This window comes from Rhamphochromis longiceps, linkage group LG16, assembly GCF_057381845.1.
Source record: "Rhamphochromis longiceps isolate RC_006_pf linkage group LG16, R_longiceps_female_GT1.1, whole genome shotgun sequence".
Taxonomy (NCBI): Eukaryota; Metazoa; Chordata; class Actinopteri; order Cichliformes; family Cichlidae; genus Rhamphochromis; species Rhamphochromis longiceps.
In genome coordinates, this window is record NC_140572.1 from 28,576,883 (window position 1) to 28,593,233 (window position 16,351).

General features: G+C 38.4%; 1 protein-coding gene across 1 annotated transcript in view; it reads left to right on the forward strand.

Moving 5' to 3' along the window:
- The first annotated feature begins 6,403 nt into the window (after nt 1-6,403).
- Nucleotides 6,404-16,351, forward strand: part of LOC146651332 (ephrin type-A receptor 6-like) — a 191,870-nt gene continuing 181,922 nt past the window's right edge. Inside the window, exon 1 of the mRNA XM_085383465.1 lies at nt 6,404-6,969. Within this exon, the coding sequence (XP_085239591.1) occupies nt 6,891-6,969 (79 nt within the window). The 5' untranslated portion in view covers nt 6,404-6,890. The remainder of the gene's footprint in view (nt 6,970-16,351) is intronic.

Below are 16,351 nucleotides of genomic sequence, written 5' to 3' on the forward strand. Positions count from 1 at the left end.
AAAAAAAAAAAACATATTGTGAGCTGTGTTTTTCTTGTTTCATGTGACAAATAAAACACACACAATAGAAAACCCTCTCTATTACAATAACTGGAAACTCATTATGGATTCAACATCACACAACGTACATATAGCACCAAATTATTTTAGAAGCCCGTTTTTAAGAAAGAAAAGATCAGTGGTTTAAAAATGGCAATAACTTGTAAACTTGTCCCTTATCTAAAATCAGTTCCAGTATGTTTTTGCTAGTGTGATGGAGACAACGATGATCTCTATCTTCATTTCACAAAAGTATCATTTTTAATAAAGATGAAGTTAGCTCACATATTATAACAGTAGAGAAATGTGAGCTGAAATACTTTAAAAGAAGTATTTCAGCTCACAGGTGAAATAATAGCAGTGGCTGCTATAGTCAGCTACACAGAGGTCATAAGTGCCAGACTCTAAAAAGGCATGTCTGACAGAAGGGTGCACCCTCACCCCCATTTAGTCCCTATGATGGATGGGTCATTTTATACACCATTAATCCATTTGTTTGTCAATTACTAATGGAAATTCTGAGGTTGAGGATGGGGTGGTGTTCAGGTTTCAGGAGCTGGCAAGTCACTGAATGCCACCTTGCATCACTGCTGCCTGTAATTACAGAACCTGTCTGAAATGTAATGAAAACACTTATCCACACAGAGGTGTAGTGGGTGATACTTGTTATGATGTTTACTGTGATTATGATTATTATCAACACTGTCATTTCCATTTGGAATTCATTTTGTATTTGTGTTCTGAACATGACTGGTTGAATGCAGCACCTTGCTTTCTTGGCTAATAAGCTAGACAAGTGACTTGCTGTTGAATAGCTGAGTTAAGAAATTATATTCAGTCTCTAGTGAACGGTGGAAGACAGAGACGATTTTTATCCCTGACACCTTTTTAAACTTAAAGATTTAAACTTAAATCCTTTTCTCACCTTCAGTGAGAAAAAGAATGTGCAGGAATTATGTGAAAATATGCAGATATTCAGTGTGCAATGAACTATTCAGACATTCTTCAATGCCTTTCACCTGAAGACATACGACTAGAGGATCACATTAAAAGTGTCTTCCTTTCTATCAAATTATCATTATATGAAATGATCAGGTACACATTAATGAACAACAGCATTTTTCTTAATGGTTTCATAGGATACATATGGGGTAATTCTACTCTATGCCAATATTTCAGTAAAGGGGAAATACGACGTGGTATAAAGAGGGGAAAGGGGTTTATGAGGATCTGCTGTCAGTCCCTGGAAATTACCCCAGCTTGTGAAGTCTCCCCATTTCCTCCTCTCATCTCTGAACGATGGGCGGATGTGTCTTTAACAGCTGGGGTTACCGACACACGGGCTCTCTGGGCTGATGAGCTGCTCTGTATTTGCTCTGCTCATTCTCCTGAGCACCGTGGCCATCCAGATTAGAGCCTATGGCCCATTAGGCAGCCAGGGAGGTGGGCAACCTCGATGGTGTAGCACAAGTGTGTGTAAGTGTGTGCATGCCTGTGTGTAGTAAGATAGGCACTTCAAGTAACTGTTAAAACGATTGTCTTTTTGGCTCTTCTGCTTCATTCTTTTTTGATGACCACATACCCAACAGCCAATGAAAACACAAAACCTTTAAAAAATATGCTTAAAATATACACAAAAATACATATAGCCAAATAACCTGTCCACATATTTAGTTTAATTTAAATGAAATTCTGGTTATGCAATAACACACTGTTCCATTGGCCCTGTGATAGATAGATAGATAGATAGATAGATAGATAGATAGATAGATAGATAGATACCCATCCCTTGCCTCTTTTCAGATCACTCTCTGATATGTTTTTTTTCCAAAATGGGCAATTGTTTTCAAGAAAATGCATTAACAAACATTTTGCACTAAAAGTGCAGTACAACAGCAGAACAAAGCTAGTAACTAGCACTTATCTGCTAAAGTGTCAGAAATTTTCCCCAGGAAACGCTGAAGATGGAAAACAAGAACAGAGAGAGTAAATACCGGATATTTATCAGGTGGCTGCAAACCAATCATGAGATTGCTGAGTGAGTGGTAATAAGCTATTTCATGCTAAAATGTTTGCCATATCAAAGGTGTTGCTATGTCGGTTTTTGCTTTTACGGTTTGTTTCCATAACCAGATAGTTAATACTAGTGATGAATCTTTTCCTTCTTCAAAATGTCCTTGCAGAAACAAAATTTGAACTCCTTGCTTTGCCCAGCAGGCAAGAGGTTCACTGACATGTTGCAGCAGTGCACATCCCTATGTAGATCAATATCTGCATATGTATAGGTTCAAGGCCCTCCGGCAGCCTTTGTTTACAGGTCAGGCAAACTCTGTACACACACATCATGTAAATCAAAAGCTGAACTTGATTGTGAAAAATAAATTGGAAGACAACACAGACTGTAAATTGTTGGAGGCAATTTAGAATCTGGGTGTAATCACAGTTTGGTTTTGAGCAATTGTTTTTCTTCTGTCACTATTTTGTGCAACGCTATTTGAAAATATTCAATGTCAGCCTTGCCCTGGGCAACAAAATGAAGCTTCACATATTATCGAGTGTTCCCTCAGTGCCAATGCAATAATAAAGAATAGGAAAATGGGCTTACCGTTGCAGGGTAAATCCTTTGAGCCTCATAAATTTATTGAGGATGAGAAGCAAATTTGCTCATACCATGGGAAAAAATGCACCCAAAAGTCATTACAACATTGCTGAGTGAACTCGGTATAAATCACATATCTAATCAACAAACTGACTAGATGGTGTATTGTGTCTCTAACTGTTACATCAGAACAGTGGGTAATTAAGACAGAGATTTGGGGGGTTAAGCCTTATTGTCCCAACCCAGAACAACAGTTTTTAACTGGTCCTTGGACTCCACAGAGTCAAAGCTTTCAGTAGGATGACCTTGACTAGATTACTGTCTTTATTTAGTTTGAAATGGATGATAAACATCTTGTCTAGCATTTATTTATTGTTTATTTATTGAACTACAGCACTGAATTGGGTCAAACTTTAAAAAAAATGTCTTTGTAAATTCAATTTGCTAGAACCAATAGACTTCTGAAGTCTTTTTAGATCACAAGGATGCTTAAGATATGTTAGATATATAATATGGTAAGTCTGGAATAAAATAGCAAGTATTTTCTTATTATTAAATATTACTGCAAATTATTTTAAAAAAGAAATTACTCATTTTTTCTAGTAAATCTGTAGGAGGACATTTTTGTAAACTTCCAGCTTTAATTTTTTAAATTCCGATTTATATAAGATTATTCCCCTCCCCCAACAGCATGATTTTTTTTTAACCAAGAATGACCTTAATAAGTATAAATATAATTTTAGTATGAAAAATAAAAAGCACAAGGCATTGAAAGCCTAAGGTTTGAGTTAAATCCAGAACCAAAATATGCTAATAATTGCGCTTGGAGACACTTAAAAGAAGTGGAGGCCTAACTATTAGCCTAAAAATCCATCATCAGTATTATATGAATCATGAGATGAAAACACACTTACATAGCATGTTTTGGTTCATGCAACTGGTCTGTTGGGTTATTGTCTGCCCACAAACACTTATCTTGTGCTTTTGGAAATCTGTTTTTTTCCTATTTCTGTTGTTTGTCCTATTTCTGTTTTCTTTCTCCAATTGCCGCTGTGTTTTGTTTGCTTTTGCAGCCTTTTTCTTATTGCTGGTGTTTTCTTAAGTTGCAGTCCATTTGGCCTCTCAGGGCTGCCATAGATTGGGGACCTTTTGTGAGCCATAGAGAAGTGGTGGCTCTAACAGAAGTTCAGAGTTTGTTTGGTTTTTTCTTTCTTTTTGGGGGGTGGGGGGGTGCATTCGTTTTGTAAAATTTTTTTCGGTTGTTTGTTGTTTGCTTGTTTTTTAAAATAAAATGTTCTTAAACAAAGTGAGGTAGATTGTTGCTCTTAACTGTACACAATGGATTTGAAATGGAACTTTCCTTGTAGGATAGGTTTTAAATAGTTTGGAATAAGTCCACAGAGTAGTTTGGTATAGCCTGGCACTTCATTGTGAACACAATAGAGTGGACATTAATGTTATAAAGTCTCATTGTCTCTGTCAGTTGTGCTGATGTGGTCTCGTTCCAAGTCCATGCTCGTGATGAGTACAGATGGACATAGCTTGTTCTCTCCAGACAGGGGGAATCATAGCTCACAGTTAGGCCCCCAATACACTACAGTCACACCTCATTGACCATTATTACAGCAAAGGAAACCAAATCATTGTGAGGGGTGGGGGCAAGGGGTGGCAGTAGAGGATCTTTTCTGAACAGTTTCCCCCTTTCATCATTCTGTGTTATCCCTAGTTTAGCTCTGTTTGGGAATAAGAGGTAAGTGAAGTCATTAGCAATATTTTTTCTCATTTTCTATTCAAGCAGTGTTAGTAGTAACAACATAAGGAGAGCAGCAGTTGTAAATAGTTTAGTAGCTCAGGTTACTTTTAAAAAAGAATTTGATGTACATGATATTTCCACATCACAAGCTAAAAATACCCCCCCCCCCCCACCCCCCAAAAAAAAAAAAAAAAAAACAGAAAAAAAAGAAAGGAAAAGCAAAACCAAACAAACAAACAAAATATTTCAGGAAAATGTTAAGCAATTTATAAAATGCTCTTGGGATTAAATGTTGTTGAATATTTGATTTAACCTTCTAAGACCCTAACTCCTTCGTGGCATGCATTTTTAAATTGTCTTTGCTATTTGGGCTGATTGGGACCTGGTGAATGTGAAAACAAAGAATTACCTGATTTTTTTTTTTTTTTTTTTTTTTTACCTGATTTTTGATTCTGAGAAAAAATGAGATCCACATAAGAGGACATTCATTTTAAATTTTGATAGAACAGTGGCAATATAATGTCCTCATAAGTGGATATCAGGCCCTTGTAAAGCAAAATTTAGTATTTTGGTCTAGACAACCCAAAATGTGATGTCCGGATATGTGGACACCAGGTCCTAGGAGGTTAAATGGCTGGTTTTAGTGTGGTGGAATATTTGTTTCTGTGTTCCAATTATTAACAGTCATACATTACATATACTGATACCTCCAATCTACAATTTCTATGGCTATGATTTTTTTCCCCCCACAACATGAGTCCATCATTTTATAGTTGCAATACATCTGCAATATGGCATTAATTGCTTGATCCATTCCTGGAAAGGCTACAGTACACAAAAAGGCTACAGTGGTCAATATATTCTACTCTACAGCCCTCCGTCCTTAAATCTGTTTGCATGTTGCATTGCACAAAGTCAGTAGTCAGTTGGCAGCTTCTCTATGTTGTTTAATGATTGGCTGGGAGCTAAGTGGTGGTGACGGATTGTGATGTTGATGTATTTACCTCCTCTGTGCTGACAGGAAGCTGTTCTCGTGTCCTGATTGACTGGGTCTCATCACAGCAGCCAGCATTCCTTTGTTTAACCGGGTCAGGTTGGGGAGGGTTTGCTTACTCACTCGATGAGACGTCCATGAAGATGAGAGGAAGACCTTCCCTAATCTTGGCTGACATTGGCGGCTTGGCAAGCACAGCAGCTCACTGTTTCACTTGAAATGGATAAAACTTAACTTCCTGTGGGATAAAGAGTGCTGTAGTGACATACTGAACACAGGCTGACACTGCATGCTGCTAGGATGAAAGCTACCATCTATATATTTTTTCTTGCACATTCCTTGATTTAATGGAATTTGAACAGAAGACCTACTGAAAAAACTATATTTCACTTATACTAAAAGTCTTAAAAGTTTGCAGTAGACTATAGAGATTTTTATTGTTGTTGTTACTATTATTTTTATGAATAAATGTGTTTCTTTATAAAATAGTGTCAAATTCATTATATAAAACAAAGACAAAGGATGTAAGAGCAAAATACACCAGTCAGCTGAATATGAATATCAGAGAACAGATACACTGACATTTAATTATAAAAATCAAAGCAAAGCTGAATTAATTTATTCACTTTTATGGGATTTAACTCGTTGTTTTATTGTCCATTCAAAGTGTTTCCCACAAGTTGTACATGTTCAAGGACTTTTAGAGCCGTGGTAACCTTATATTACATAATAACTGATACTCATATAATTGACCCAGGTGTCAGCTGTTAGGTCAAAAATCACATCATGCAGGTTCAAAAGTATAGTTTAGTAATTTCAAGTTCTATAATTCTAATAATTTTGGGAAGCCCGCACTGAAACGAGTCGACACACAAGCGCGCGCACACACACGCCATTGCCTTGTCAGCTAACCCCCTCTAGTGCCGAGCATCCTGCACAGATGCGCTCAGTCTCCTTGTAGCCCCCGCTTCAGCTGCTCTACCGCTGCATCCAAATCATTTCTCTATTCAACGTTCCCATCTTGCTGCTGCAGCGGATCGAGTTGGAGCTGGCAACCCTCGGCACACTGCCGTACCAAAAGCAGGAGTGAAAGTCTGTCACGACTCCGTGCGCTACAGAAAGGCACCACATTGCGTTTTAATCTGTACTTGAGATTTTTTTGTTAATATAAATGCATCAACCGCGAATGAAGCGCATGGGAAATCTCCAAAGTAGTTAGGTGGGAAGTGTTTCTCACCTTGTGTGAAAATTTGATTTCACTTTAGATATTTTGCTGAGTTTATTCAAAACCTCTCCGTTCCGCGCCATAGCTGCTACTGCCACAAGGTAAAGAATGGACCATCTCCGGCTGTGTCACCCGGCAGCTCTCTACCATCGGGATCAAATGTAAAGACCAGGAGCAGCGGATCGGTGTTTCTGGACCTTCCAGTGACGTGTTTTTATCTGGCTACAGCTACCTCTCGGCTAAAAATATCCAGACATAGCCGGTGATAGATGTTGCAGACATGAGTTTTGGAAACAGATTTTTCTTCGTTTCACTCTTTCTTGGAACTGCCCTCACTCGTTTCTGTAACTGCAACCAAGGTAAGACACATCCACAGGGCGATGCGCTTCGCTCCTAACATTCCCGACTTTGTGTCGCGTAAATTCCAACAGTTGTATCATCTTTCAGTTCTTTCCCAATGGTTTTAAAAATTTTCACCACACTTACTGTCTTCGGACGCATATTGCCGTTACACTACTGTAGGGCAGCAAATTAGCCCGATGGGACAATCGAGTTCAGCCACTAGACAGGTATCCTTAGTTCGAGCAAATCATAACTCATAAGTCCCGCAAAAAGCCATTCGTGTGAGTTAAGAATGAGAAGTTTCATAGCGATATTACTTTAAAAAAGACACCGGAAACGGCGAAAAGAAAGGAATAAAGGGGGGAGAGAAAAAGAAACTTAGATATCTAATATAAAATGCACATTCTACGTTTGTTTTCACGGATTACGCATTTCTATCTTTATTATTTTTCAGTTCTTCTACACAGACAAGAGCTGTGGCATAATCCAGATTGTGACTTTAAGTTTATTATGTTGCTGTTAGAGTTCGAAGGATTTCCTGGGTTGAGCTTTTTTCTGAACCTGACAAAATTTTAAAAATGATAAAATTCCGCTGCTGAAATGACATGTCGGTCTGCTGTAATTACACATTATACATTACACGTACACGTGCAAACACACCGGCACAGACACAGCGGCAGAAGGATTTAATCATTAGGTGGGAGAACGTGTGTGCGTCTGGTAGAGTATGTGCATGTCAGTTTTTGCGCGGCGAGTGTTGCAGTAGATTTTAGAAACGTTTCGAGTCTGAGCTGTCAAAGAGTGCATATGTAAATGCACTTGGATATAGATGTAGTGCTGAATGTAAGCGCGTGTGTATGTAAGAGAAATTGCGTCAGGCAAACACACCTGCATGCATGCTTCTTTTGCTCTTGCATAAGTTTTCTGCCCACCTGTCTTTCTTTGTGATAAGTGACCACACTCACACAGATGCTTGTGTTAGAGTGTGGTCAAATGCTTGTGTGTCTGTGTGCGTGCGTTCCTCGATGGCTCCACGTGCACCTGCACACACAACTACTGCATCCGTGAGGTTTAAAATAGTCTTATTGATTGGGCACGAAATACAGCGGGATCTGCCCCCCAGGTTATATTTTATTGTTCTCTCTGTTCAATAAGAGCGATGCTACTCCCTGTTCTCCTAGACAGCTGCTACATAACAGCCTCGCTGTGTGTTTTTCTCTGCCACAGATTGAATGATTGAACTGATGTCTGCCTTCCACTGTACTTTAGTCTCTCATATTGACTGGTCTGGGACCTCGGTGGCACAATTGCAGTCGTTGTCTGCCACAGAGCGGTGCAGCTCAGCATGGGAAAACTGAAACTCTGATGACAAAGAAAAGTGTCTCGTAAGACGCCAAAGGGTTTCTCAAATAATTGCTTCTGTATTTGTCAAATTAAGACTACCTATGGTGTCTCTGTGATTTCACCTGCTTTTGGATGATAGAGTGTGGGCTATGCGTTCTTTCTGAACAGAGTATGAATCAATGTGGTAACCATTAAGGGCAGAGCAGGCTGTACCTGCTGCGGAGACTCAGGTCGTTTGGAGTGGAGGGCCCACTCCTGAAGACCTTCTATGACTCTGTGGTGGCTTCTGCTATCTTTTATGGTGTGGTCTGCTGGGGCGGCAGCATCTCTGCTGGGGACAGGAAGAGACTGAACAGGGTGATCCGAAGGGCCAGCTCTGTTCTAGGATGCCCTCTGGACCCAGTGGAGGTGGTGAGTGACAGGAGAATGGCGGCTAAGCTGTCATCCCTGTTGGACAACGTCTCCCACCCCATGCAGCAGACTGTGACAGTACTGAGCAGCTCCTTCAGTGGGAGACTGCGGCACCCACGGTGGGGGACGGAGAGATTTCGCAGGTCTTTCCTCCCCACTGCTGTCAGACTCCACAACAAAGACTTTAACTGAACAAACACACACATCCACACATGTGCAATAACACTAAGTGCAATAATCTTTTCTGGCATCGTTGTATTTTTACTCAGTTGTATATAGCATTCGTATTCTATTTTTATCTTATTGTATATTTTTATTCTATTTTATTCTACTGTATATAGTATATTATTTTATTCTATTCTGTACAGCTGTGTACTGTATTTATTCTTATTGTATTCTAATTTTTGCGTCATAACTTTTGCACTGTCCACTTCCTGCTGTGACAAAACAAATTTCCCACGTGTGGGACTAATAAAGGTTATCTTATCTTATCTTATCTTATCTATTACTGGATAAGCAACTTTCACATTCAGTTCTAAAATCTAGTCACTGCATAACAACGAAGGAAAAAAATGAACAAATTTTTTGTTATTTGTTTTTTCCTTTCTGTTGGCAGGAGACAAAATCCAACCGAATTACATGGGGGGGGTTAGTGTAGATCGTGCTTTTGAACACCAACAAACAGAACTACAAAGATTTGGAATTTCATAGAAAAAAATGGTCAGACTTCATCTGTTAGAAAAACGATAAAAACAGCCACTTTTTGCTCTGCCTCTGTTCACAGCAACCTATCGTATTCCTTACATGAATCCAACTAGGACTGCAGAGAGTTACTAACAAATCCCTACTCACTCACTGCCAAGTAGCACTTTTTCCCCATCAATAAATCTCTGCCCATAATACTATTTTTGGTTTTTCTCCCACCGTTCCCTGCCTTGTCAGTTCATCAGAAGAAATATTTATTATACTGAACTTTTACGAATCTTATTTACTAACCACTTTCTTGAGCTCTTGTAACATTTTGCTTTAGCCGAAAATCAGTTTATACTAGCTAAATTAGATGACGATGTCTTTGTTCCACATTTGTGAAATTGTTCAGATTGTTTTTGGTTCTTTCCAAAAAATCTCAGGCATGAAAATCAGGAAAGCAATCCTTTCTTGTAATATGAAAGGACCACATGCAAATGTCTTTTTAAGCTGGTTAAATGCATCTCACACAAACACAAAGTGCTCAGCAAAGCATGGTGTAAAACTCTTGGCTTAGACTCTAATGGTTATTCATTGCAATACTCAAAAAGATCTAGCAAAAAAAACAAAAACAAACTTGAAAATTATGATTCAAGTCTTTGCATTGATTTGTGGTGATGTCTGATTAAAGCTTTTGCTCTCAATGCTGCTTCCTGCGGAGCACCTTTATCACCATTATCAGAATAAGGAGATATTTATCAGCAGTGTTTTGTCAAGAAAATCAATCAGCCAGCACCCAAAAAAACATAACTCTGCACCTTTAACTAACAGGCTGGTGTGTGTGTTTTTGCACATATGATAAGCAGGGGCAATATTGTGTATTTTGATATTAGTTTCAGTATATGCAGTCTTCATCAATCAGTCAAAATATAATGACCGTTAGAGAGATTTCCCAGGATTTTTCTTAATTTATCGTGAATATACAGGTACCATCATTGTTAAGTGGAACACAATTGCTACTATGTATAATAAAAGGTCTTTCCACAAATTTCTCCTCCCTAGACTGAAATGGCTCCAGGCTGGAGACTGTTAATTTTCCCAGGGCTTGACCTCTTCAAAAGCATTCCTGTATTCACATAATTATCATTGACATGCACGGAATGACACATTTTTGTCCACCTGGTGAACAAGATTCATTTCATACCCCTGATGAAAATGACTTTTCAAAGTCACGAATGAGCAAGAAAAAAACACCTCAGTCCAAAATATTTTAAGCAGTGTTGCTTCTCAGACTGTTGTGGCCATTAGGCCTTCCCTGTACAGAATGAATGAACAACTGTTTTCTGGGTTCTGCTGCAGGAACAAAGTAGGCGCTTTTCTTTAAAAGCTGCAAACGCAATCATGCTAGGTTGGACCTAATATGCATATCATATAATATCATTTTAACACAGCATAAGATTGTGTGCAGCCACATTGATGAATAGGTGTGCACAAGATGATGACCGTGAGCGCTTCTCATGCATCTTTGTCAGTGGCTCAGCTCACCAGAGAATGCAAACAGCAGTAAGATGTACATACGATTTTATCCAGCCTATATCATTTGTAATTTCACAGTTAGATTTAGACACTTCAATTCCCAATCAGACGAGAGATCTCTGTCAAGTGCAGCAGGTTACAGCTCTCTTAGACACTGCAGCGCGAAACAGCAAAGACATACAAGACAGACTCAAACGTGTAAATGGAATACATTGAAAAGTATGTTTTTGTCCCTTTGGTTTTTTTTTTTTATTCTTTCAAATGACAATTGCAAAATAGCTCTGCTCTCTTTGGCACTTTTGTGGGTGTATCTGAATGTAGCCGTGAATGCCATGCTAAAATTACCTATGTCTCAGTGAAGGGAATTTTATCACTTTATAGCAAATTGATGAAGTCAGCAAGATTAAATATTCCATGTATGAAAATGGCTTATTTCTAGAATCAGTCATTTTGTATTTCCAGAACGTGATGCTGAAACCTGAAGCCCATATTGTGGAAGGTTGTTAAGAAATGTAGATGAAAGCTTGTTTTATGTCATCTACACAGTGTTGAACACTGTTAAAAACAGTGTTTTTTTAACAGTGTTAAAAACACAGACTTTTTGAATTTCCAGTTCTTAACTTTAGGTTTTTTTTTGTTATTGTGTATTTACTTATTTTTGTATGTTTTTAAACTTGATTGAAGAGGATATAATTTATCATGCTGAATTCTTAGTTTTAGTGTTAAACTGACTTGCCCATTTAACTGCAGCATGATGCACTGACCTTTATTATCATATAACTTGGGATTATTATGCTACAAATCTTTAGGTTTTGAACTGATATTCTGCTTTTAACAGATCCTGGGAATGATGGGGAGTGGGCCAGGGTGTGAGTTTTTTCAGATAAAACTTGGATTGATCTTCTTTTCATGGCATAAAGGGTAATTAATGATTAATTTATTAATAAAGGTCTGCTCTTTTTAAATCTTTGGTCAGTACTACCTACACTCTGATCAGAGATGGCAGTGCAGGTGTTTTGCATTAAATAACTGATGGGAATCACTTGTTATGACATTATTGCTTTACACGTGTCTATAACCACATTATGCTCAAGAGGGATCCTTCAGCATCCAACCTGTGTTGAATACTGGCACGTATTCCCTTCGCTAATCTCTCATTTAAATACACTTAGAGCTATTATCAGATCCAATGAAACACATTTCAAAGATTTGCTTTGCTGACATTTATTATGTTGTTGAATGTTTGGTCTTGTTTGTGAAAATGCACCGAAAAGTCTGTCATGCCTGTCAGGTTGCCTTTGTTATGGATAGTTTTCTATTTCAAAGCATATCATCTCGTCATGTCTTTCAAGTGCAGCACTTTGTTTACACTACTAGAGGACAATATGCAATCCTGACTGAAATCATCATCCAAATCAATTTTCTAGTGTTTGTTCATCAGTTGTTATTGTTTATGAGGCTTTGGGTTTACGAGAATGTGTTTCTATGAAGCTTGCAAAGCGAAAGGTTCTATTAATATTTGGAATCAAGGCCTATTTTCCTTTTTGAGCTAATTTAGTCTGTAGACTACGTCACTACTTTAATAATAAGAAACGATGATGCTTTCATTATAATAGGAAACAGTGTTACTACAAAACATATGTCTCCTATCACACTTTACTTAAATATCACACTTTATTCAATACCCTAGTGTGCCAAATCAACCAAAGGATGTATGTTTGAAGACCTGCACTGTGTTTTGAATTCATACAACTCTTTTAGATTTTCACAGGACAGACACCTCTGTAATCCAGAAGAGTCTAATGTAGGCCCTCTATTCTACCAAAAGTGCACTTAACCTCCTAAGACCCAAACTCTTCCACAGCATGCATTTTTAATTTCTCTTTGATATTTGGGCATATTGGGGCCCGATGAATGTAAAAACAAAGAATTAACAGATTTTTTTTTTTTACCTTATTTTTGCTTTTAAGAAAAATAAGAGCCACATATTTGTTTAAAAATTGGATAGAACAGTAGCAGTATAATGTCCTCGAAAGTGGATATCAGGCCCATGTAGAGCAAAATTGAGTATTTTGGTCTAAATAACCCAAAGTGTGATGTCCACATATGTGGACGCCAAGTCCTAGGAGGTTAAAGACGCCTCCTTTTGTGTCTTTACATTCTATACTTTAAAGAGACAGTATTGCACACAACTGCAGACCGCTTTTCATCACTTTTGCCAGAACACTCATACTGCTTCCATATCTAATTGGCATAAAGTAGCACTTAAATAGACCACCTTTGGGTCTGTTGTTTGGGCTGCTGCTATTTTGGGGTATTTGTGTTGCCTGCAAAGGCTGTAGGCCAGACAAGAGATGTCATCATTCTAGTGAAGCTCCATATATTTATGAGCTGGCCAGCTCATGATCTATTTATATCTAACCAGAGGAAGTCCCAGAGGGCCTGCAGCTCCAGGCAGCATTTGTGGGTCCTTCTCAGAAAGACAACTCTATGAAGAGAGCTATAGAAAGGGAGAGAAGATGGGCTGGATTAGCACCCAAGATACATTGCTCAGTATATACAGCATATACTAAAATATATGCACACCATCAATTACAAGCGCACACACACTACTCAAACTACTTTCTAGCTAAATTTCACAATACATTTTTTACTGTAAATCTTTAAATGAGTGAATATGTTCGAAAAAGCATCAGAGAAATGAAGGCACTTTTTTTTATTATGGTTTTTGAGCTTAGGTGCTATTGGCAGGTCACACCTTTAACTCCTCTACTGTCAGCTGAACTCCAGAGGTGTTTCATTTCTAAGTATCCTTTGTCTGGCTCACAAATAAAGAAGAAATTTCATGGTGCCACACTTTTCTTATAAAGGTGGGAACACAAGGCTTGAACCGAACAGTGCAATGTTGTCAGCCGAATACATTCACACTGCCTCCTACTGTAATGTACATCAACTATTCTTTATATATGGTGAGGGGAGGTGTGAATCTCCTTACTGCGGTGAACGACGCAGCCAACTCTCAGTAATTAGGCTATTCTCGAGGGATTGTGCTGCTTACCTGCCCACAGTAGCCTAATGGTGTCCATTAACAGCATTGGCAGAGACACCTAGTCTCCAATCTGGCATTGACACTGACATGGCACAGACCTGGCATTGGTGGGCAGAAATAAACACACAGAGATGCTGGAACTAATCCAATACCACCCGTTAGCAGAAATATTAAACTCAGCCAGTAGTGTAGTGAAGATGGGATTTGAAGATGAAAGGCTCAGTATGGTGTCCTTTCTTTTTTTCCGGGGGGGGGGGGGGGGGGATCAATAGAGTTATATATATCAATGTACATTTTCTGCATTTACTCTTGAACTATAGCGGTATAAACATCATGTGGTACTCACTTTGTTTTCATTTTTCCTAATGAAGTTTACAAGAAGAGTGATGGCCACAGAAAAAGAGGGCGCTACTTATTTAAACTCTCAAGAAAAGATAAGATAAAATGTTTCATTATTTTATTGTAATGTTTTTATTACATTGCATATAAATCTCACAGCAGACAATATAATGAGTTGAGTTTCCATAAATCTAATTAGAAACTAAGGGGGGGTTTGTGGTGTAACTTGTGGTATATTAAACTCCAGTTTGAAGCAATTTCATGGCCAGGTGAGGCTTTTTCCCAGATAAAAGACCTGGAGTTGAATCCAAGTGTTAAACAGTTGGTAGCTTTTCAGTGGAACTCTCAATATAAGGCCCAAAGAGATGTTAGTGCAAGCAAGGAAGGCCATCATTAAGCTGAAAAATAAATAGTTAAATAATCCTATGAGAGAGCTAGCAAAAACTTTAGTCGTGCAATCTAGTACATTCTTAAAAAGAATGAATGCACTGATCCGATCTGCAAAACCAAAAGGCCCACAAGACCACAGAAGACACCTTTAGTGGATGATTGCAGGACTCTTCTTTGGTTAAGAAAACCCTCCACAGCATCAAACCAAGTTGACAGGTTCTTCAGGAGTGAGGCAAAATATGGAATCAAGCCACACCTTACCAAGGGTTTACAGCAAGGTGCAAACCACTGGTTACACTCAGGAACAGGAAGGTCATACAAGATATGTGTTGCCTACATGTGTTGCCTATAGCAACACGTGTAGGACTGATTAGAACTAATAAGAGTTATTCAGTGGTCTGATAACAGTCGAGATGGGCTGTTTTAGGGTTTTGCTACCTTTAGCCTGACACTGAGGAAGTGAACGAAGCACTTAAATGAATGTTTCTTACCCCTCACTGTAAAATTCTGATTGGGTATTGTCATCACCCTGTCGGGAGGGCAGTCGACAGGGACACCCAAGTTTGTGAATGTAATACCTTGAGAAGGAAGTCACCTAGGATTTTGAAATTTACACCATAGATGTATCCACTAAAACTCTCAGTGACCTCAGCCTCAAGGTCAGTAGGCAGAGGTGAAGTTTTTTGAAAATCTTTCAAATCAGTGACATACAATTTTGAAATGCATACAAAAGATGCAACTACTAAGAGGCTGAGGGGTACCAGTGTCCACTGCCAGTATTTTTGTTGTTTCATGTTGTCTTATTTGAATCTTTTTGCTGACAACTCTTGGACTTTTGCATTTTGAATCCAGCTATGTATGTGGATTTTCTGGTGACTAATCAGAGATTCTACTCTTAAAGTTCTCTCTTTATGGATGAGGAAACATGTGAGCCAATTTGCAGAGGGCTCTGCAGATATTCTGGTCATCACAAAGATTGTTTTAGTTATTTATTTTTTATTCATTTTGATTTTTTCCTTTTGTTTTAAATCTATTCTACTACTTACACAAATTCACTGTATTTGTTGCCTTTTTTGTATTTGTCAACTCTGTCAGTGCTAAAAAAAAATATTGTCCTGAATGATTTGGGTCTTGGATGCTGTGAAATGTGCATTTCTTGATCCAAAAGTGGTTTTACATTATGTCAAAAGTGTATGTACCATTCCACCCCTCTGAGAATCCCAGTCAGCAGATATTTGGACAATCTCTGTCAGCCAGGCTCCATCAGAAGTGCACTGTGTGAAGACTGGGAAACAGATGCAAATGTCTCTTCTTCTTGTCTGTTTGCCCTGATGTTAACATAGGACATATCACATTTCTTTTGCCTTCACATTGTAATTCGCAAATGGTCGTAATCACAATATCACAGCACTGAAATGGCTTTCTTTGATGTACATTTGGTTGTAATAACTAGCTATTCTAGAGTAATGATGTTAATGGAGATTTATTCAGGGAATATTGTCTGTGTTGCTATAATGAGTCCCCCGAGGACCACTTACAGAGCTCTAAATGGACAGTCATGACTGACTGACACTTAAAATTCAGTCTTTAACTTTAAGTCGAAATTACACTTTGGTTTGTCAGAAATCGTGTCGGTACTGATA